Source organism: Sphaerodactylus townsendi, linkage group LG10, assembly GCF_021028975.2.
Source record: "Sphaerodactylus townsendi isolate TG3544 linkage group LG10, MPM_Stown_v2.3, whole genome shotgun sequence".
Lineage (NCBI taxonomy): Eukaryota > Metazoa > Chordata > Lepidosauria > Squamata > Sphaerodactylidae > Sphaerodactylus > Sphaerodactylus townsendi.
In genome coordinates, this window is record NC_059434.1 from 63,877,423 (window position 1) to 63,900,575 (window position 23,153).

The 23,153-nt window shown below is 41.9% G+C and overlaps 1 protein-coding gene across 1 annotated transcript in view; it reads right to left on the reverse strand.

Moving 5' to 3' along the window:
* Positions 1-23,153, reverse strand: part of NDST4 (N-deacetylase and N-sulfotransferase 4) — a 172,372-nt gene that overhangs the window by 64,346 nt on the left and 84,873 nt on the right. The window contains 5 exon segments of the mRNA XM_048508744.1: positions 4,322-4,357; positions 4,360-4,406; positions 4,757-4,841; positions 6,456-6,603; positions 20,888-21,080. Coding sequence (XP_048364701.1) covers positions 4,322-4,357; positions 4,360-4,406; positions 4,757-4,841; positions 6,456-6,603; positions 20,888-21,080 — 509 coding nt within the window.

Below are 23,153 nucleotides of genomic sequence, written 5' to 3' on the forward strand. Positions count from 1 at the left end.
CTATAAGATCATTAAGCTGGAGATGCAAAGGATTGAACTTTGGAACTTCTGCATATGATGCATGTGTATTGGCAACAGCTTCTTCCTATTAAGGAATAGGTCAGTCATTTAGAAGATTCAGGTCATAAATGAGGGCCTGTTGTGTGTAATCACAAGTTTTAAACAAGCCATAAACATTTTGGTGATAGAACCCCTCTTCTGTATGTTATCAGGTCATTGCTGTGCCAAGAAAGATGGAACAGATTATAGGCACAGCCACTGTGGGTGGATTGGATCATCAATGGAGATAGACATATTAAGTGTGGTTGGGATACAGTTTGTACAACAACCACACAGGTTTTTAACTCAAATTAATTATTTTGCAACTGATACTTGTTGTATGGTGGTGAACGTTTCATTGATTCAGACTGTTTATTACAAGGGAAGCTGAGTGAAGAATATTTTAATGTGGAATAATTGCTGGTGGCCACTCGGCAAAGAAGGGTACACCTTGGTTTAACAGTAAGTCAAGTCATTTCTATCCTTGTAAGATGCCTCGGAATATTAGAAGGTTACAGCAGTTTTCCCATAGGCAGACAGAGATGGAACAGAAGCCTTGCATGCAGCAGGGAGGCTGTAGAGTCCGTGTGGGCATGGAATGGGTGAAAGCAGATCCTTGAGTTAAGGCAGGAGCTGGGAACAGGATTATCCACATGAGCACTGTATTAGAGGCTGAAACAGAAGGGCTGACTGTTTCCTAACTAGGCTTGGCTGGCTAGTGAGAGTTATTGAACAACAACATGCCTATCAATTTGCAGGTTTAAATAGGAGACTGAATCCCTGTCCTTCCTGAAAGTGCACAGTTAAGGTCCTACCAAGAGTTACAAAAGCTCTTTCTCCTACTGAGAAAGTCTAGAATGAGGTGGGTCCTTGGCTACCCATTGTGCATTCTTTCAACATGTTCATGCCTCTGCCTTGATTCTCCTCTGTCTCTAGAGTTGCCTGGTCCCCCTATCTACCAGCAGAGATACAATGCCACAGAATTCACCCTTCAAAGCATCCATTTTCTCCAGAGGAACAAACCTCAGTAGTCTGGAGATGAGCTGTAATTCCAGGGGATCCCACCTGGAGGCTGGCATTTCTATCTGTCTCTGTGCCCAGTGGTCTGGGAGAGACTTGGGGACTACAGGGTCCCAGCTGGGTTCCTGCAGTAGTTCCAGGTACTATCAGGGTGCAGTTGGCCTCAGGAGGCTGAATCCGTGAAGGACAATGCCTGGTTGCATGGGGTTCATCTGTGAAGCATTCAGAGAAGCCTTCTTGATGGGCACTTCAGGGACCATGAGGGACCATTCTTCATCTAAGGTATCAGTATCAATGGAGCTGAGGTGAGTCATGATGGCTACAGCAAAATGTGTAGTCTGGTAGCTCACATTTTTATCCAAATCAGACAGTACAAAAAAATATGTTTCCAAAATCCCCTTGCCCAGTTCTTCTACTGATCAGACCTGAAAATGGATCTATTCATATGTAATTTTATTACAGGGTAAGAATTTACAGTGTCTTACATCCAATTATGTATTTATTAAAATTATATATAATCCAGCATTTCTTCCCAGAGAGAGGACCCAATGAGGTAATAAGTAAAGCAATAAAACATGATAAATTGAAAGAAAGAATACTGTCAGCTGTCAGAATATTGTACCCAAATCGAATGGCCCTGTGAAAGAGCTTAGCCTTACAAATCTTTCCAGAAACAAAGAATAATGAAGACTTTCTTGTTCTTAGAAAAGCCTTTTCATACAATGGGCACCACAATAGAGAAAGTGCAAATGGCAAAGCATGGATGCTGGCACCGAGGAACTTACCATGGCAGTGGGGCACTGTGGCACTGGAACCAGGAAATGTTCCTCAGTGTTGTCATTCCTGCACCGGCATTCTGGGGGCTGTTCTGGAGGTGTTCCCAGGGACAGAGCTCATTTAGCCAGCCCTCAAAGACTGAAAATGGCCCCACGTTGGCAACCAACTTACATCACCAAAAAGTGTGGAATAAGCTCATTTTCCCAATATAATTTTTCAGGCAGCCAAGGGGTTTTAACATCCCCCCCCCACACACACACACCGCTTCTGAAACCCCACTGGAGGCTGTACGGGTGCACTGCCATGATGCCATACCCAACTGCTGCTCTACTACCCACCCTTTTTGGATCGGGCTGCTCCACTGTATTTCAAACATACATTTATTGTTTAAATATAACTATTTTCTGCACAATTAATGTCTTAGAATATGTATGACAACTCATTATTGAAGAGCACTTTCAATGTAATGTTATGAAGTTTAACTCGATATCTAAATAAGTCCCCCCAGTAGCATATACTGCTAGCACCTGACTGTTTGAGGATGTTTTGGTTCAAGGAACTCATTTTGTTCCTTTGCTACAACAACTGTGTTTTTTTGTTTTCAAAAACTAATAGTTTTCAAAAACTAAAAACTAGTTAGTTTTCAAAAAAACTAATAGACTGTATTAGGCAGCATATGATAGAGCAGTTTGAAGCCCTCTCTTTCTCTTAGGTACTGGGCATCTCACATTTTGCTTGTAGGAAAAAATCATTCATACTTTTGAATTCCATAAATATGCCAAACAATACAACTGTATTAGATTGTTATGCATTTTAATTCCATCAAAGCAATAATATATGCTTAGGCTTGATGACAAAACTATGCTCTAATTCTCCCACACAAAAATTTCACACCCCCTCTAAAAAAAACTAGAAAAAAGAAATTGCATATCTATAGTGACCATAAGGACTAACAGTATAAAAACAGTATGAAATCTGTCCCCCCACCACATGATACTACAAGTGATTAGCTACTTTAGAAGACTGATTTTCCTTTCCCCCCCTTAACTGTCTGTCTCTCACCTGTTCTCAACATCCTGACAGCAATAAGCAGACTCTGTACCCATCAAGTCATTGGAGTGGTCTTTTCTTTTTTTATTTCCAAATCAATATTTTCCTGCATACCTAAGGAGTCTGCTGAATATATAGAAGTCTTGTCAGCAGGTCTCTCTGTTTTTGAGACAGGCACTTGAATTTTATGAGGGCTGCAGAAAACGTGAGAGGGAAGGAAACTTTGGGAATAGAGGGTATACAGAAAACAGCCTATCCTCATATAACCAGGGCTAGGATGGGGGACAGGAAGTAACTTTCCTATGGAGGAATATGGTCACTGCTTTAAAAAGAAGCTGTGCACAGAAATATAATCTAATCCATTTTGGGGGAGAGGGTGGTCCCTTGTCTGTCAGCATCAAGGATATATTATTTTAAGCCTTGGTCATTTTGTTCAAAGATCCCAGACATCTCTCAAAACTGTTCGTCATGTGTATTTATAGTTGTTGTAGTCTATGATTGGCTGCTTAAACCTGCTGCTTCTTTAGCTGTTGCTTTGTTTGCAACTATTTCTCATGACCAGTGGCTGAAACTGAATTGAAATGAACATCTTTCAGTCAATACATTGTATGGTGCATCCCATACATCCCATTTTTCCCCCACCTGGGCTCTGTTCCCTTGACTTGGTATAATGGGGTTGCTCTGCTTATACAATATTCCAAGTTCCTCTTCAAGACAACTGCAATCCTCTTACAGCTAGAAACTGCTGTGAAACTGAAAGGTGGCTTATAACTGAACATTGACTTCAGTAAATATTGACTGTCCTCAAAGATAGCCTGAGTGACAAAGGCTGAATGAAGTACTAGAGCTAAAAGTACCAGTGATCTTCTGAAATCAAATTCTAAAAAACAAATAAAATATAATTCCAGTGCTTTTTTTAAATGTTCCTCCATTTATCTAATGCTCAACTGGCTGCCCTCAGCATTTCATGCCTCCTCAGTCTGCATCTGTGTTTTGGGGGATTCTTTTTTCTTTTTACAAATATCTACAAAGTAATAGTTTTCTATACACTTGGACAGTTCTCCATATACATAAACTCTTTCACTGTCTGAGTATCTGCCTTTACAGCTTACTGATAGGAACTCAACCACCGAGTTTATGTTTAGAAGGAGTGATGATATTCAGATGCATCCAATTATTCAGATGATATTTTTTCTCTAAAAATGTAGCTCCACTAAACCATATTTATACGTATAATATTGCCAGGAAAAAAGACAATAGAGTACAGTGTCTGAAGTCAAACAAATAAATACTAAATCGCTGCACTTTCTGCTGCTAAACAGGCAAAGAGACTAGATTTTATGTCTGCTTTGGACAGAAATGAAAGCTGCTCCGCCTTCTTTAGCATCATACAGAATTTTATTACCATTGTAAAATAACAAAAGGAGGTACATACTGGGTTGAGAAGGATGGTAAGAAACAGAGTTAAGCCTCCTGGATGCTTTTGTCCTGAATTCTTGTGAGGGCACTTGGAATGCTTTCTTTATGGCAAAAAGGGTGTATGGGTAGAAAAGTCCCACATGTCTCTGCCGAGTGAATTACCAGAGAATAAAAAAAACTCCAGAGAACCAAGGTTTTACAGGAGGTTGTTTTGTAGTGCTTTTCATTTTTTTTCCCAGAGTCGCACTTTTAGGCTGCAGAAGAATTTCTGCTATTTTAGTCACTGATCTATTTTCTTCCTGACATACATGCCAGTCCAGAGCCCTGTCTCCATCGTCAGGACACGTGTTACATATTCTAATGATGGTGGTGGCAAGTGCCATCAAGTCACACCTGACTAATGACTACCCCATAGGGTTTTCAAGGCAAGAGATGATTGGAAGTGGTTTACCCGTGCTTACCTGCCTCCATGTAATGGACTGTTCTGGGCACAGCCAGAGGTCACTTAACGGAAGCGCTAAAGCGGGAATCCGAACCTGGTTTTCCAGAACAGAGTTTGCCACTCTTAACCACTATGCCATGCTGGCTCTCTATTAGGGACATGAAAATTCAATATTCGAAAGTGGCTGTAGAGAGGAAAAATAAAAGCATGCCAGTCCTTTACTGAACCTACCTCTGCTAGCTTCAGTCCACACAATTAATGTATTCGATCCCTACGGATTTCACTACATGTCCCTTGCTTGCTTGGTATCGGTGAAGCTTGACCCATCAGTTGCTACTCCTCTCTTGTTTCCTAGTAAGTGCCACTAAGGTATGTGGTAAAGTTGGCATCTCTTACAATTAGCTGCTACAATTCATGTTATGTTAATGCAAGAACCAACAAACATGTGTTTGTTATGTGTAATGCATTACAAAATATTTAAATACAAGAACCACCGACCATGAGTCATTTTGTCTGAATCTATAATCTCAGGTACATTTTAGAATAGATGCTTTGAATTTTCTAAGTGGCTCTTCATGTTTCAAGATTACAGCTAGTTGTTCTTGAACTAAATTCATAATTATTACAATTGGCCTTCAGCTGTTCAACAGGCTGCCACAGCTAATGTCTGCATGGTGCAAAAAGACCCCCACCGCTACTGCAGAAAGGCTCAACACCATATCTTCTAACAATATGTCCAAGGAAACATCAGGTCTTCTAGCCTCTCTCCATTTCAGAAATCAACAAGGGGCTCAAAATAAATGTATATGAGCATGGGAACTATTTTATATGCAGGTCCAGTAAAATCTATACTCAGAAATATTTTCAACCAACTTTAACCACTATACAGCATTGATGACCTCTAATAAATGTTTCTGATTCCCATCTGCCTAAAATGTCTTTGACATTTCCCTTGCACATAATAGTCATCTGTGGGTTTTGCTCCAATCTGTTTGCTATTGCAGCTTTGGCAACTGCAGCTGCCAACTTTGGCGTAACTTTTACATAAACAATGGGACGAGTTCCCATTCTGCAGAGGCGAGCTTGGATGAACATCTTTGACCTTGTGCCATGACATTTAGTGGAAAATATGAACAGCTGCCCTCTTTTTGTACTGGCCAGAAATAATTTCACTTCCTTTACTTTGATGATTACTTCTTTTACCCTAAACATGTCACAACACATTGGCAGGAGAAATATGTGTGCCAATCTGAATTTGTTGAGAACATGAATACGGAATGTGAAGTCTTACAAAGGTGAAGCCATAGGAATGGCTCTAAGGTATGTTCCCTTATTGTCTGAATGCTCATATTGTTTACAAGGTATTTTTTGGCTACAGGAATGACATTTTGCAAAAGGGAATGCATAATTTTGACTGTAGCTAGGCCTACAGTAATTTAAACTAATGGAAATGTTCACATAGGTCACTTACAGTTGATTGCCAGCTAGATGTCCATGTCAATTGCCTACTCATCTTCCAATGTATACTTTGGAAGAGAACTGGATCCTGAACTGATTGAATTTCCTATTCAAGTAGACTTTCCTAAATTTTCTCTACTAGCAAGAGATTTAAGAGACCACCCTTAAAACTTCAAGCAATGTGGAAAATAGCTTTGCTTTACACATTTCTACAGAGATACAATTATGAAGTAATGGAAATGCAGTGTACCATGATGCCATTGTGGATGAAGCCCCGCCTGTACCGTGCAGGTTTTAGATGAGGATACTCTATAATTACTGAGTGACTTTAATACCCCACTTTCTTTAGAGCTTCGTAAAAAAGCTGAATGTGAAGACAGGATGGTACACCAGAATGAGGTGTGTGCCGAACGCGCTGCATAGCATATGTCGGTTGGAATACGCATGCATACTGGAAATGAAAAACAAAAGAAAACAACAACACACTGTAAAAGGTAAAACTGTAGAGAACACCAACAACTTCAACTGTTTTGAGAGAAAATTGGCCGGAATTGTTATCTGTTGGTGACGACGTATATAGATCACACGCCGCCACTGTAGCTGACCTATAGACAGCTACAAATATTTTAGCTGTAGAGAGTTTATAGATGCATACCAAACCTCTTTACCAGAGTGAGAGATGTGTGCACATGCCATAAGCAGCAATCCTTCTTTCAAAAGTGCTTTCAACTGTGGAAAAATATAATTCATCCATCTCCAGCCTTAGTTATTTTGGTCTCTCATTTCAATCATTTTAAACAGCTGCATATAAGGAGAAATTCATTTTGTACTAAAATGGCACTCTGTAACTAGAGGAGTAAACACAGACAGAACAGGCCTTTAAAACATCCACAGCTTCTGTGTCCTAAGAGTGTGAAACGCTAAACATTTCAATCCATGACAAGATATCAGAACTGGGTTTGACTCTCCTAAGGTACCTTTTCCCCGTCCTGTTTTTCTAACGCAAGAGCTACTTTTATTTCATTGTACTTATTAAAATATTTTCCTTCTGTCTTTTTTCCCTGATAGAGCACCAGGAATGGCAAACAACCAACAATGACCTAAATAACACTACTGATTGAACAAACAAAAACAGCTCAATTTATATATCAGACTTATAAACAAGCTGGATAAAATCAAAGAAGGTGGTCGCAAGGAAATTAAATATCCTTCTCCTTATAGTTGCTGAAGATGAAATTCAATCTGTAATAAATGAGAAAGGAGTTTTGAAAGGAGAAGCAACAAGACTATTAGCGAATGTCGCGTGACAAAGGAAATGTTAAACTTGACCACTACAGTGTCTCCAAAAAACAATGTTTGGCTCTTTAAGCAGAACTGGCCTGGATAACCTAGAATCTCCACATCAGATCTCAGAAATGGCAGGTCACCCTGGTTAGAATTTGAATGGGAGACCTCCAAGAATATCAGGTTGTGATGTGGAGGCAGGCAAAGGTAATCCAGCTCCTAATGTCTCTTGCCTTAAATAAATATTGCTGGCCAATCAGCAAAATAAAGGAAGGTTGTGTGCATGAAGTACATCTATTCAATGGGCATCTTATACAAAACCTATCCAATGTGAGGGTTTTTATAGTTTCTTTGTTCTGGACAGGCAGAAAAGATAATAAAATCTTCAATCCCATCTTGAGTAGGGTTGTAATGTGTCTGCTTTGCACACAGATAGTACCAGGTACAACCTGAGACATCTCCAGTTCAAAGGCAGCATGTGGTGTGAAAGATCTTTACCTGAAAACTTGGAGAGCAGCTTTCAGTCAGAGCAGACTATACTAGTCTTGACAGACAAATGGACTGACTTCATATAAAGCAGCTGCATGTGTTCACCTCTCCACAAACCAAGTGCCCTCATCAGAGTAAAAAGCAACTCTGTTAATCCAGGCTTTCTTTTCAATATGCATATGAGCACATTTTAAGACTGACTGTCAGTGGAGCAACCGCCTGCTTTAGCATGAAAAATCCTATTTTCAGCTGTGTGAAAAGTAAAATGGGTTTTGTCCTCTGCTGGCGTAACAAGGCCGCAATGCAAAGAAGTGATCCCTGCTGAATTGCTTTCAGAGTTGTCAAAAGGAGAGAGGTGATATGAGGCTCTCAGCACTTTCTAAGCTGTCACCTTGCTGAATTAAAAGATTTACATAAGCTGTTATCTACTTTTAGAGCTGGGATAGCTTTTCTAGCATTATTGTTCAGGTAAGCTGAGACTTCCCCCAGGCGATTATTTTTCACTGCATCAGCTTATTCTATTATATGGGTGTGTGGGTTTGTATGTGTATATATGTGTGTGTATGTGTGTGTATATATATATATGTATACACACACACACACACACACACACACACACAAACTTTCCTTTTTGGTAATGTTTCTACAGTCATTCCAGTTGATGATTTTTTTATATTATAAACTATTACAGCTTTACCCCATAAATATTAATGACTGTTAAGGAACATTTGCTATGCAAAAAAACAAAGTGGGCCTAATCCATTTTTAACTGGGATGAATGGAAAAACTTCCCTTAATTTTAATGGAACTGATTGCATTTTGCATGATTTTTTTTTTTAAGAAAAAGAGGCTAGAATGCTGAACTTCAAGAACATGTAAAACAGATCAACCAATGTGATTTGGCTTTTATCATTATTTATCAGTTCACAGCTCACGTATTTGAAGAGGAGTTTTAAAAATAGCAGGACAACTTTAAAAGCAAAACTTAATGGGCAGCTGATGTGTGAGTCATGGCTCAGTGTTAAAAGATGGTTTGCATGTTCAAGGTCCAGTTCCATCTTTGGCATCTATGGCAAAAAAAAAAAGATCAGAGATGGCAGGTTTGGGGAAAAATTGTTGCCTGCCTGAGACACTACAGAGAGCTTGCCAATCAGGACAGGCAATACTGACAAAGGAGGACTGAGAGGCATGGCTTAGTATAAAGCAGTTCATATTAGGAGGATAACATGAACACAGGAAGTTCATATTGGGGATGCTATTGAGTTTTTCAGGCATGCTGGTTTGAGTTAAATATCCCAGTTTTAATTTTGCTTTGTGGAACTGTGTTGGAGCCTGGATAATTTTTTCCCCTCACAGAAGACACTACTATCAATGGGGCAGACTTTTTCTGTCTCCTTCATTCCCACTACAACCCATTAATTTCCCTGAAATGTTGTTCCTAGGGGATGGGGACAGCTAGACTTTTGGAAGCTAAAGCGATTTGTTAAGAGAATGGTGGAGGGAAACGCCCAGGCTGCAGTCAAACCCATACAATTTTTAACATGGACTTGAGTTGTGTTTTCAAGACCAGAGTTCCAACCCGTGTCAAGATTGTTTCATGGAATATCCCTGGGGCCAGTCACTATCTCTCACCCTAACCTACCTTACAGGATTGTTGCACTGAGGATAAAATAATGCTGTATGCTGCTTTGGGTCTTTGCTGGGAAGAAAACTGGGATATAACTATCTAAATGAATTTTAAAAATAGAAGTATGCCCTCAGGCAACTTTATAACTCCAAGGCATTTTCTGGATGGACAAATATCCCCAGGGAAAACTGGGATCATACATATCAGGATGTTTCTATCTTGGTTTCTCCCATAGCGATAGCGATCTGTCAGCATGCGTTCAGGCTGAGAGGAAGAACTTGCTTAGTCCCCGGTTTAGTTTCATTTTCCTTGCAGACATTGTCATGCATATGTGAACTGTACTGTTGTTCCAACATTCTGATTGGTGGCAAGGTAGGGAAAATGAACTGTCCATTACTCCATGGAATAGAACGCATGGGAAGTAGGGATTGGTGTGGTTTTTTTAAAAATAGAACTGCCAATTTTATCACTTTTTTAAAAAGACGCATGATAAGAGAAACCTCATGGGGCGGGCCAGAATTAGACCCGGAAGCCATACAGAAGTCACGACTGAATCAGGATGTTTCACCTCCTAATCCAGAATATCTTGGTCATGGGGAAAACGCCCAAGAGAAACTGGAGAATAGCTGTTTTGTAGTTCTCAGAATTATAAGAAGTGTTCAGAAGTGCAATATCATGAGTACTGCAGAGCTACTTTTTTTTTTAAAAAAAGCACTGGAATTATATTTTATTTGTTTTTTAGAATTTGATTTCAGAAGATCACTGGTACTTTTAGCTCTAGTACTTCATTCAGCCTTTGTCACTCAGGCTATCTTTGAGGACAGTCAATATTTACTGAAGTCAATGTTCAGTTATAAGCCACCTTTCAGTTTCACAGCAGTTTCTAGCTGTAAGAGGATTACTGGCCAGTTAAAATCTTTGAAGAGAACTTGGGAGATATTGTATAAGCAGAAAGCAACCCCATTATACCAAGTCAAGGAACAGAGCCCAGGTGGAAAAATGGGATGTATGGGAAACACCATACAATGTATTGACTGAAGAAGATGTTCATTTCCAGTTCAGTTTCAGCCACTGAGTCATAAAGAAATAGTTAGTTACCAAACAAACTAACAATACAAAAAACAGCAGCAAGGTTTAAGCAGCCAATCATAGACTACAACAACTATAAATAATAACATGACCGGGCAGTTTTGAGAGATGTCTGGGATCTTTGAACAAAAAATGCATGAGGCTTAAATAAATATGTATCCCTTGATGCTGACAGACAAAGGGATACCCTCTCCCAAAATGGATGAGATTATATTTCTGTGCACAGCTTCTTTTTTAAAAAGCTAGTGACCATATTCCTCCATATAGAAAGTTACTTCGTCCCCCCATCCTAGCCCTGGTTATAAGGAGGATAGGCTGTTTCTGGCAAATTCTAGCCAGTAGGGAAGTATTCTAACAGCCCTGCCAGCATGGCCAATTGGCGCATGGCAGGGCTGATGGGAATTGTAGTCAACAATCCCTGGAGTGCCAAAGGTTTGCCACCACGGCTCTATGAAAAGGTGATATTGGATGAAAAATATGGAAGTGGGGAATGTTGATAGAAAGGCTACTCATGGGTACTGAGTGTCCCATTTCATCCAATTCAGTAAAACTATAATTCTTTGGCCCCTTCCCCATGGGCCAGTAAACATGGTTGTAGGACGCTAAAAACGTTTTGGGGGGACTTAGCACAGATCCTGTCCCCAAACAAGTCTGCCCCGTGTTATTTTTCCCAAACCAGTTTTTTTTAAGTTACTAAACTAGCGATCCTTTTCAAAAATCCCAGGTTGCAACCGCTTTCAAATGAACAGCTGGGCAGTAAATGCTTTATTGGCCTCCGTTTTCTTAAAAAAAATTTTTTTTTGTGGCTTGCTTCTGTGTAGCTATGCAGTGCAGATGGTTGTATCATAAGATATTGGCATGGCTGAGGGGATTCATTTTGTGTATGCCTGCATAGCTACACATGAAGATGAAGATAATTTTTTTTAAAAATTAACAAAGTCTCCTGTAGGTGAAGTGTGCCGCAGCAACCCAGGTGCTTCGATGGATTCCAATTGCACCTTTTCTGTATGGATGCTGCGTGTGAACATGAAAACAGGAAAATGGGTTCCTTTATCCTGACTGCAACCCATTATACATTTGCTGTGCGGAATGGGCCTTTGTGTGGCATGACCAATTTATTAATTCAAGGTTCAAGGACTTTGAGCACAATGCTATTGTGTTAGAGATTTTACATTGTTCTCTGTGTTTGTGTAACAGAAGGAATCAGACGTAATGGCAAAAATGAAGCTTATCCAATAAGTTTTAGGGTTCATGCTTATATCAAGTGAGGGTATGGATCTTATATGGGATCACGTTTACAGAGATTTTATGATTGTATGGCCGGTAATGTGTATACTTTACATCTATAAAGACTTTTCATTATGGTGGGTGTGTCTTCTTCTCGAGAGCACCTACCAAATACTGGCTCCCTTAAGGAAGAGTCTCTGCTTTGTCAGAGATCTATATTCTGTTCAGTAAAAACTTTCTGTTTGTTTTGACTATCGGCGTGTCTGATGCTTTTTTTGAGTTTCTTTCTAATCTATTTTCTCAAAGACAGCCTGCACAGGACGATGCTGGGTTTCCTGGCCTCACAGTCTTAGCGACCATTTTACCTGCAGCAGGACCTAGGCAGGATCTAGGAAGGGACTTTTTGGCAAACTAAAAGGTAATATATATGAATGATTATTATTATTTTTTAAAAAATGTTCTCTTCTGGTGTTGGAAGAGCATTCCTTAGAGGCAAGGGTTATTAAGACAACCTCTTGACAGAAAAGCGAAAGCACAGCTGAGACGAAAGAAGCCACAGTGATACCTGTGTAAATATTATTTTGCTTCTATGTTTAATTTTATCATCCACCCACCAACAAGTGGGGTGCTTGCAACTACACCATATGTGACAGAAAACTCTATTCTTCATCTAACGTTGACAGTCATTTTTGTACAAACATTAGTGTCAGGTGCTTGACAGACTGTCACTTTTCAAAAATATGTTTTCTAGAAGGCTTTTGAGAAGTCTGCCATTCAACTTCCTTGGCAGCCATTTTAAGACCATTTCAACATTTGGGATGAATAAGACCAATTATCATCATTTTACCATGGTTTTCTTAATGGGCTAATTACATAATGACCACAAATAGCCTACACACCCTGAAAGTGACAGACAAAATTTCAGATTCAACTCTTGGGAAGATATTAAACTCCTTCCTGCTATAGATGCTATTCTTTTGCAAAAAGCTAGAAAGATTTGAAGGTCACATATTCCAGTCTCTGCACTGAAGCAAGATTATCCATAGCAAAGCATTTCTAACATATGCCATCCTTATTAAGTGCACCATGGGATAAAAGGCAAGCAAGAGGTGGAGATTCTTGTTGATTTTAATGGAGTTGGGTCCCACCCAATAAGAGTAGTCAAGCTGTTGCTCTGAGAGAGGTAGATATAGGACAATAAAAGTTGAACATCACAATCACAAGTGTCTCAAGAAAGATAAATATGCTACAGAGAAAGGAACGGCAGGAACAGAACCACAAAATCTAAGTTTCTAGAAGCTGCCAAAAAGTGGCCCAGGGACTAGAACTTCCATGGCTGAAAGATGCTTGCAATCATGTGCAGAACATTTAATTCTCACCATATAATGACAGGAACATTTATTCATTGGAATATAGGACTTATAAATCAGTTACTATAATTTCTGTGCAGGCTTGAACTTCATTGCCTCTCAAGAAATTACTGCATGAAGGAAAGAGGGTAGGTTAGAGTGAAGGGAACGGTGAAAAATATTAGTGTGAATATTCTCCTATTGCCAATATACTCAGGTCTCCATATTTCTTCTAACCTACCTCTTTAAAAATTTCACTGGCTCTCTTGCAAGAATTCTTATGCCCCTGGGTGAGGGTCAGTAGCTGTTTTGGTCTTGGGGGATGAAGAAAATGTAGAATTGTAAAGAGGGTGCATTTGGTCACTCACATAAACTGCATCAAGATACTGAGTAGGAAGCAGTTTTCTAGTCAGTTGGGTCAGATCCATTTAGTGCAGCAATTCCTTACCTTGTTAAGTCAGAAGTGAGCTTCTTTTGCATTGGGAAATACAAGAAAGGGGATCAGAAAATACATCTGCAGCACTATGATGCCCATGGACACCACATTTGGGATTACAAATTAAGGACTTTACAGATGCAAACTGTACTGTGACCACTGATAAAACCATATCTAATGCTGCAGAAGAAGAATGAATCATCCTGTAACATATTGTACAATGTAATCACCAGCTTTTCAAAAGATGCAAATCTAATATTTATTATGTCTGATGGAAAAAACCTTGGAATATTTCATGGATTATTTACAACAAAACAGACCATGGTTCTTGTTTTAAAGTAGCAAACTTTTCCACTGTTGGACAGTGTGAACTGATACCAACAAGAAAGTCATGTGATATCACAGGCAACATTTTTTATAATGTATCTATGCTATCTGCATGCAATACCTTTCAAGTAATAAACAAGCATGGCTGAATTACTGGATGCTACACAGATGACAGTTGGAAGGAATTACTAAATAGTTGCATTACCAGAAGCAGAGAGAGATGGTTACGCTTGTAGTGAAAATCTTCCTGAACAAATCTCCAGGATGTATTCTCTACTCTGAAAACAGTGAACTTACTGCCTTTCTGTTTCCTCAAGCCCTCCAGAACAGACATGCATATATGTACATACCGGGGAGTTGCTTCCTATATGAGCTTGCTACAACTGAACATAAGAATATGTTCAGTGCTTTGAGTTCACTAGTTAGCTAAATGCAATCTTCATAGCTAATAGAGTTTTCTGTGTATGCTTGTGTGTATGTAAAGTGTCATCAATTCACAGCTGACTTCTAGCAAGAGACATTCAGAGGCAGTTTGCAATGTCCTGCCTCTCAGTGGACTGAGAAAGTACTGAGAGAACTTTGACTGGCCCAAGGTCAACCAGCAGGCTTCATGTGGAGGTAACTGAACCTGGTTCTTCTGATCAGAATCTGTCACTCTTAACCGCTACACCAGGCTGGTTCAAAATGTATAGCTTTATTCCACAGTGATCTATTTTTTAAAATTTGTTTGGCCATCAAGTCACACAATTCCGACTTACGGCTAACCCCACCTTTGCAGAGTTTTCAAGGGAAAAAGGCATTCAGAGGTGGTTTGCCATTGTTTGCTTCTGTATCATGATCCTGGAAGTCTCCAATCGAAATACTAACCAGGGTTGGGGCTGAGAGTATGTGACTGGCCAAAGGTCACCCAGCAAGCTTCCATGCAACAAGCAGGGATTTGAACCTGGTTTCCCAGGTCCTAGTCTGACAGTCTAACCACTATATAACCCTGGTGTATGAGGCACCAATACATTTCACACAATATCTACAAGTATCAAATGCTAGCTTGATGGTTTAAAACATTAACAAATATAAGCCCCCAAAAACAGAGCTTTCTGTCATATGAGCAGTATTTCATACAGGAAACCATGCAGGCTTTTGAGACTGTGAGGCTCTTTCTTTACAAGCCCCACCTGCTAACCTTCTCCTATTGTCTCCCTCAAGCCTCATACCAGGTCAAGAAAGGAGTTCATGCTCACTCTCATCCTCTTTGGCCCTGGACTACCTTGCCCCACCAAAAGTGAGCCACCTCTAGCCCAATTCATTCTCAGGCCTTCAGAGGAGCTTCCTGTCTCTGCCCCTTTTGTCCCCTGGGACCAAATTTCCTCCTTCTGTCTGACTGTGCTCCAATCACACCTGCCAGCTGACCAGCTGATGGTCTCTGCAATCCTGAGGTTAGAGCAAGTCCTCTCTTGGAAGCTCCACTCCAGGGGCATAATGAGGCAGCCTTGGCCAAACTGTAGCCCTGGGCAAAACCTGAGTTGGATGCCCCTCCCCATGGGTGGCCACTCTACCATGACCAAAAAAAAATCTTTGCACTGCCAGGACATTCGTGCCACTTTTCACGGGGGTGCATTTTTGTTTATATCAGGCACCAAAATTTCACAGCATATCATCAGGGAGACTGTCTCTATGCTAATCACCTCAAGTTTGGTGAGGGTTTGGTTCAAGAAGTCCACAAAGTTATGGGACTCCCCAGTTGGGTGTCCCCATCCCCCATTGTTTCCAATGGGAATTAATGGAAGATTGGGGACTACAGTTTTGAGGGTCCATAACTTTTTTGGCCCCCCCCTGAACCAAACTGCACCAAACTTGGGGATGCCATCATCTTCAGATGATACCACGAAATTTTGGTGCGACATCCAAAATGCACCCCTGCAGGAACATCCCAGAAATTTGCCCAAGAATCTTTGTTCTGCATTGAGTTTTTCTGCATTGCTGTCAATCAGTAGGCAGCACACTTCTGAAGGCACAGTCTCAAAACAAGAGGGTCTCATCAGGAGACTTCTAATATTACCCCCCAAAGTTTGGTGCAGTTTGGTTCGAGGGCCAAAGTTATGGACCCTCAAGGCTGTAGCCCCATCTCCTATTAGCTCCCATTGGAAACAATGGGGATAGGAACACCTGCGAGTCCATAACCTTGACTCGGTTCCTCCACCAAACTTGGGGGGTAGTATAAGGACAGTAGTATAAGGGTTGCAGGCTGTGGGGGGCACACTTCTGAAGGCACAGTCTCAAAACTTTCAGGGTCTCATCAGGAGACTTCCTAATGCCCCAAGTTTGAGATTGGTGCAGTTGGTTCAGGGGCCAAAGTTATGGACCCTCAAACTGTAGCCCCCATCTCCTATTAAGCTCCCATTGAAACAATGGGGATAAGAGTCCATAACCTTGACTCCCTGAACCAAACCTCACCAAACTTGGGGGTGATATAAGGACAGTCTCCTGATGATACGCTGAAAACTTTGGTGCGCTAGCCAGGGAGTGGGAACCTCATGCTCTCAGAGGCTGTTCGGGAACTACAATTCATGAACATCTGGCTACCAGCGTAGCCAATTTACCCCGACGGCTTGATGAGCCTAAAATCTGTGCCTCTACCTGCGAAGACCGAAATGGGAAAACTAAAATACCCAGCATTTTTGATGCCCCACCAAGGTGATGCCCTGAGGCCCACTATTGGTAAAAGCGTTCGCTTCCGCTTCCAATCGCGGTTTGGACTGCACCATGCTTCAAACCATGCCTGAAAGACTTGGGTTGTTACTACCACTGTTGCATTTCCTGGCCTCTGGCATGGAATGGGCTTTCCTTGTTGGCACCAACCATTTCCCTTCTCCCCTCTGCTGCACTGCTAAGAAGCTTGCTGGTAATGGCTTGGTCCAGCTGAGCATTCTGGCCTCCTCCTGCGATTTCTGGCTCAGAGGTAATTTGCTATCCTCCAGTGTCCCTTGCATAGCAGTGAGAGGATGAACCTTGTTCTTCTTCTCCATCACTTACCCTCCTGCCTGGCACCTGTCCGCTTGCTTGTTCACCTGCCCAACTCAAGAACCTCTGGCTCAGCCCTGGCAATGGGAATAGTCTTGAGCCAGGCAACTCTGGCGTAGGCAAGCTCCTTCCCATGGTACAAGGCTGCCAGGCTGAGCCTTGACCTGGCAGCCTTGGGGCATCACTACTAGAGGAAAAGATGGGGGAACATCTTTGCTAGAGGAAAAGAAGGGGGAACAAGAAAGGAAATCAGGGGTGCAAGGCTGCTGGGTCAAGCCTTGACCTGATGACCTTGGAACACCCCAATTAGGGTTGGTCAATACTAAAAAAATTCGGTAAAATTCGGATTTGGGTATTTTGGGGCATAAAATGATTTGTATGCCCGAATCCGAATCATAGCCGATTCAGATATGCCCGAAAATTCGGGTAAATCCGAAAAATTCGGGTCCGTTTTATTATTTTTTTGAATTTTTGGTGTTTTTACACGTTTTGGCCTGCAGGGGGTGCAATTTTAAAGCTAGCGGCACTAAACTTTTAGGATATCATCTGGAGACTGTCCTGATGATTCTCCCCAAGTTTGGTGCAGTTTGGTTCAGGGGGGGCAAAGTTATTGACCCTCAAAAGGGGTGCCCCATCCCCCATTGTTTCCAATGGAAGCTAACAGGAAATGGGGGCTACACTTTTGAAGGTCCATAACTTTGGACCCCCCTGAACCAAACTTCACCAAACTTGGGGAGTATCATAAGGACAGTACTTTTATGATACCCTGAAATTTTGGTGACAGTAGCTCTAAAACTGCACCCCTCATAGTCACCCAGAGAAATTTCCCCAGATTCTGTGCTCTGTAGTGGCTGGCTGGCTCCATTGCAGCCAATGGGAAATTTCTGTGGGAGGGCTGTGGAGTGCACATTTCTCATGGTAAACCCACAAAACTTTCAGGGTGTCTTCAGGAGAGTCTCTTCATGACACCATCCAGGTTTGGTGACCGTTGCTTCAAGGGGTTCAATGTTATTGGTAGGGTCCATCTCCCACTGCCCCCATAAGCAAAGTTCCTCAAACCTGGATGGTGTCATCCAAAGACTCTCCTGAAGATACCCTGAACATTTTGTGACTGTACCTTGATAAATGTGCACCCCACAGCCCTCCACCAGAAATTCCCCATTGACAGCAATGCAGAAGTCACTGCAGAAAAAAGAATCTTGGGCAAATTTTTGGGGGTGCCTGCAGGGGCACATTTTTAGACATATCAGCACCAAAATATCAGGGTATCATCAGGAGACTGTCCTGATACTCCCCAAGTTTGGTGAAGTTTGGTTCAGGGGTCCAACGTTATGGACCTTCAAAAGTGTAGCCCCCATCTCCTTAGCTCTCATTGGAAACAATGGGGATAAAGGCCCCTCTTGGAGGTCCATAACTTTGGCCCCCCTGAACCAAACTGCACCAAACTTGGGGGGTGTCATCAGGACAGTCTCCTGATGATACCCTGAAATTTGGTGCCACTAGCTTTAAAAATTCCGGTTTTCATGTTTCACCGCTCCTGCACATGAAGCCTGCTGGAGTGAGTGAGCGGTGAAACATGAAAACCAGCATTTTTAAAGCTAGTGACACCAAACTTTCAGGGTATCATCAGGAGACTGTCCTGATGATACCCCCAAGGTTTGGTGCAGTTTGGTTCAGGGGAGCCAAAGTTATGGACTCTCAAAGGTGTAGCCCCCATCCCCTATCAGCTCCCATTGGAAACAATGGGGGATAGTTGCACCCCTTTTGAGGGTCCATACCTGAACCAAACTGCACCAAACTTGGTGGGCAACATTGGGACAGTCACCTGATGATACCCTGATAATTTGGTGCCGATACATCTCAAAATGCATCCCCTGCAGGCACCCCCAGAAATTTGCCCAAGATTCTTTGTTCTGCAGTGACTTAGCTGTATTGCTGTCAATGAGGAATTTCTGGTAGAGGGCTGTGAGGTGCACATTTCTGAAGGTATGGTCACAAAACTTTCAGGGTATCTTCAGGAGAGTCTCTAGATGACACCATCCCGGTTTGGGGAATTTTGCTTCAGGGGGTTTAATTCTATGGGACCCAAAAAGGGTAGGGTCCTTCTCCCACTGCCCCCTGAAGTAAAGTTCCCCAAACCTGGATGGTGTCATCCAGAGACTCTCCTGAAGATACCCTGAAAGTTTTGTGGGTTTACCATGAAAAATGTGCACTCCACAGCCCTCTATCAGAAATTCCCAATTGACAGCAATGCAGCTAAGTCACTGCAGAACAAAGAATCTTGTGCAAATTTCTGGGATGTTCCTGCAGGGGGTGCATTTGTAGATGTATCGGTACCAATATTTCAGTGTATCATCAGGAGACTGTCCTGATGATACCCTCCAAGTTTGGTGCAGTTTGGTTCAGGGGGGCCAAAGTTATGGACCCTCAAAGGGTAGCCCTCATCTCCTTAGTTCCCATTGGAAAGAATGGGAGATAGGGACACCCCTTTCGGGGGTCCATAACTTTGGCTCCCCTAAACCAAACTGCACCAAACTTGGAGGGTATCATCAGGACAGTCTCCTGATGATACCCTGAAAATTTGGTTCTGATATGTTTAAAAATGCGCCCCCTGCAGGCCGAAACGTGAAAAAACACCAAAAAATAAAAACGCAATTCGGCTGGTGTTAGGATTCGGACAGCTCAGATTCGGACCCTGCTCATCTGAATCCGTCCGAATCAGTGCAGATTCGGTAAAATTCAGATTTGGACTGTCCGAATCTCCAACCCTAACCCCAATGTCCTTGCTGAGGGGGGAGAGACAAAGGAAGAGAATGCTAAGGAGTGCACCCCAATTCGTGAGGAGGAAAGAAGTGGTGGGCAGGGAAATGTGCCCTCCATGCCACCCACTGATATGGTGCCTGGGATCCTTGTCTCCTTGTGATCCCTCTAGATCTGCCCTTGGATTCAATGAGCTTTTCTATTGGAGAAAAAGGGTCACCTTTGACCACAAAAAAAAGCTATGCTGGGGATCATGGGATTCTACCTAGACCAAATGTTTGTGGGGCAGGTCTGTAATAAGGAGAAAAGTTAGGTGAAATTGAAGAAAAATGCTAGCTGAATATAACCCTCTGTTAATTGAATGGTAATTTTTGAAAAGGCAGGACATTACTATTCGGAAAACAAAAGTTTGCTTCTGTTCATAATAAGCACACTGAAGGATAGCAAATGAGCAGGCCGTGGGGAATCCCTCTCACAAAACCAGGTTTCAGGAATTGAAAAGCATGAGAAGATGCAACATTACTCTGATTTCATGGACACCAGCTCACTGTTAGGCATCAGGGAGGTTGTTATGTCAAGAAGATAAATTTCTTACAAGGAAGTATTTTTTGAAAAAAATGTGCTTGTAAGAGAACTATGGAACTATAGAGTTCAGTAATGAGAAACCGAAATATTGTCAAGAAATAAAGTCATGGCTTGTGTCCTCATTTATCACTGACTCCTTATTCAGAGGGATTCCTCGGTGCCCAATAAAAGTGATTATGGATAACATGCTATTATCCAAACTTACAAAAACTGCTACTAAGGATCCATTACAAATTATCATGTAAAGAAACAATCTACCACCAAAGTTGACTTGTTTGTAAACTGTAGTGTCTGTGGATATTTTGGCTTAGTCTTCTCAAGTAACTCAAATCCTCAGCTCTGAGGTCCTCCTGGCACTACCAAATTGGGTCTGCTTTGGTACTTAGGGATGCTATCTACATTCTATGTTTCTATTTTAATCATCCTGATTCAGATTCACTAAGCATCTTTCTGTTACTGCAAGCATGATGGTTGTTTTTTAACCACCTTAATGTGGATTTTCTCCTAAAGACATTCCAAGATTACTCACTAGTGCAAATTCCTTGTTGAGAATCATCTGCTCCACCAGCGATGACTCGTTATGAAAGAGATGAGGTTGCATGTGACTCCACATATGTGGAAACCACCAGAACTCATCCACAGAATTTAGCAATAGGTCATCACCTTCATCCTCTTCAATGGTTCCTGAAAAGTTAAGGGAGAACATTACCCTGTAAATAATATTCTGAATTATCTGATTTTTTTCCCCATATGAGTGATACTTGCACAAAAATGATGCTTGGAATTCTGCTCATTTAACTGTATTTTGACAACAGGTCGTATAATGATAAAAGGCAATATAAAAAAACATTGAAATTGTACTTGTACATGCAGGATTCCAGCACATGTAGGTTGTGATTCTGGTACCTAAAGCTGTAACTTTACCATGCCACAAATCTGTGGACCCAGATTTGCTACTGTTGAGTCAGTGTATAAAGTGTTGTCAAGTTGCAGCTGAATTATAACAACCATGTCCACAAACCAAAAGCAGGCAGCAATTCAATTAATATGTGGACCCAACTACATAGAAAATAGCTAGTCTGGAAACCTGTTCCTAATTTCAAAGAACAGATCTGCTCCCCCTCCCTCCTCTTCCTTGCATGCCACCCCTCCCTCCCCTTCCTTTGCACGCCACCCCTCCAGGGGCATACCTAGGCAAACTGGCGCCCGGGGACAATACCTGAGTTTGGCGCCCTGCCCCCCCCTTCCCGCCCGGCGTATGGGCAGCCATCCTCCCCCACCATGACCAAACAATGATTTTTGTACCAGCTCACAAAACACCTCCCACTCCCATCAAAACATACATGGCTCTCTCCCCACCAACTCTTTTTCTAATTTCCTAGTCACAACAACCCTATCAGGTAGGTTGTTAGCCTGAGAAACAACTCCAAGCCAGTGCAAGTGGGTATTAAGCATGTAAATCTCTCACAAATCACCCCCAGCAAAACATTTACCAAACAAATGTCAGCATCATCTCTCACAAAACACCTCCAGTGGAACCCACCCCCAAACAGCATCACTTCCAATGGTGTTTAAACTAGGGAGCTCAGATTCTTCTTTTAAATCTACTTTCAAGGGAGAACCTGGGGTCCCCGGTTAAAACAAAATTGAAAGTGATGCTGTTTGGGGGTGGATTCTCCCCCACCCTGAAACAGCATCACTTTTGAGGGTTGGAGATTCAGATTAAACATAAATAGCAGATTCGGCTGGAATCTGGGCAAAATTGGACAAAAATTGTCCAATTATGTCCTGCCCAAATATGAACAAATGCAAATGCAAGGTATTTGGGTATTGGGGGTAGTTTTGGTGTTTTTTCGGCCTGCAGGGAGCGCATTTTTAAAGCTAGTGGCACCATGATTTCAGGGCATCATCCAGAGACTGCCCTGATGATGCCATCCAAATTTGGTGATGTTTGGTTCAGGGGCAGCAAAGTTATGGACTCCCAAATGGAATGCCCCCACCCCCATTGTTTTCAATGGGAGCTAACCTGAGATGGGGGCTACCCATTTGAGGGACCATAACTTTGATCCCCCTGAACATAACTTCACCAAACTTGGGTGACATCATAAGAATAGTTAACAGATGATACCCTGAAAATTTGGTGTCACTAGCTTTAAAAATACATCCCTTCCAGGCACACCAAGACATTTGCCCAAGATTCTTTGTTTTGCAGTGACTTTGCTCCATTGTAGCTAATGAGGAATTTCTGAGGCAGGCTGCACATTTTTGAAGATAGAGGCGCCAGACTTTCAAGGTGGCTCCAAGAGGCTTTCAGTAATAGCATCCAAGCTTGGTGAGCTTTGCTTGTGGAGTGGGGAGTTGAGAGAGTTCTGAGAGAACTCAGCCCACAAGCTTTCATGTGCAGGAGTGGGGAAACAAAATAATCCTTTTGGGGGCCCATAAAATTGAGCCCCCAGAAGCAATGGATGCTATTACCAGGAGGCCCTCCTGGAGCCACCCTGAAAGTCTGGTGCCTCTATCTTCAAAAATGTGCAGCTGCCTACACACTCAGAAATTCCCTATTGGCTACAATGGAGCAAAGTCACTGCAAAACAAAGAATCTTGGGCAAATGTCGTGGGGTGCCTGGAATGAGTGTATTTTTAAAGCTAGTGACACCAAATTTTCAGGGTATCATCTGTTAACTATTATTATGATGCCACCCAAGTTTGGTGAAGTTATGTTCAGGGGGACCAAAGTTATGGTCCCTCAAATGGGTA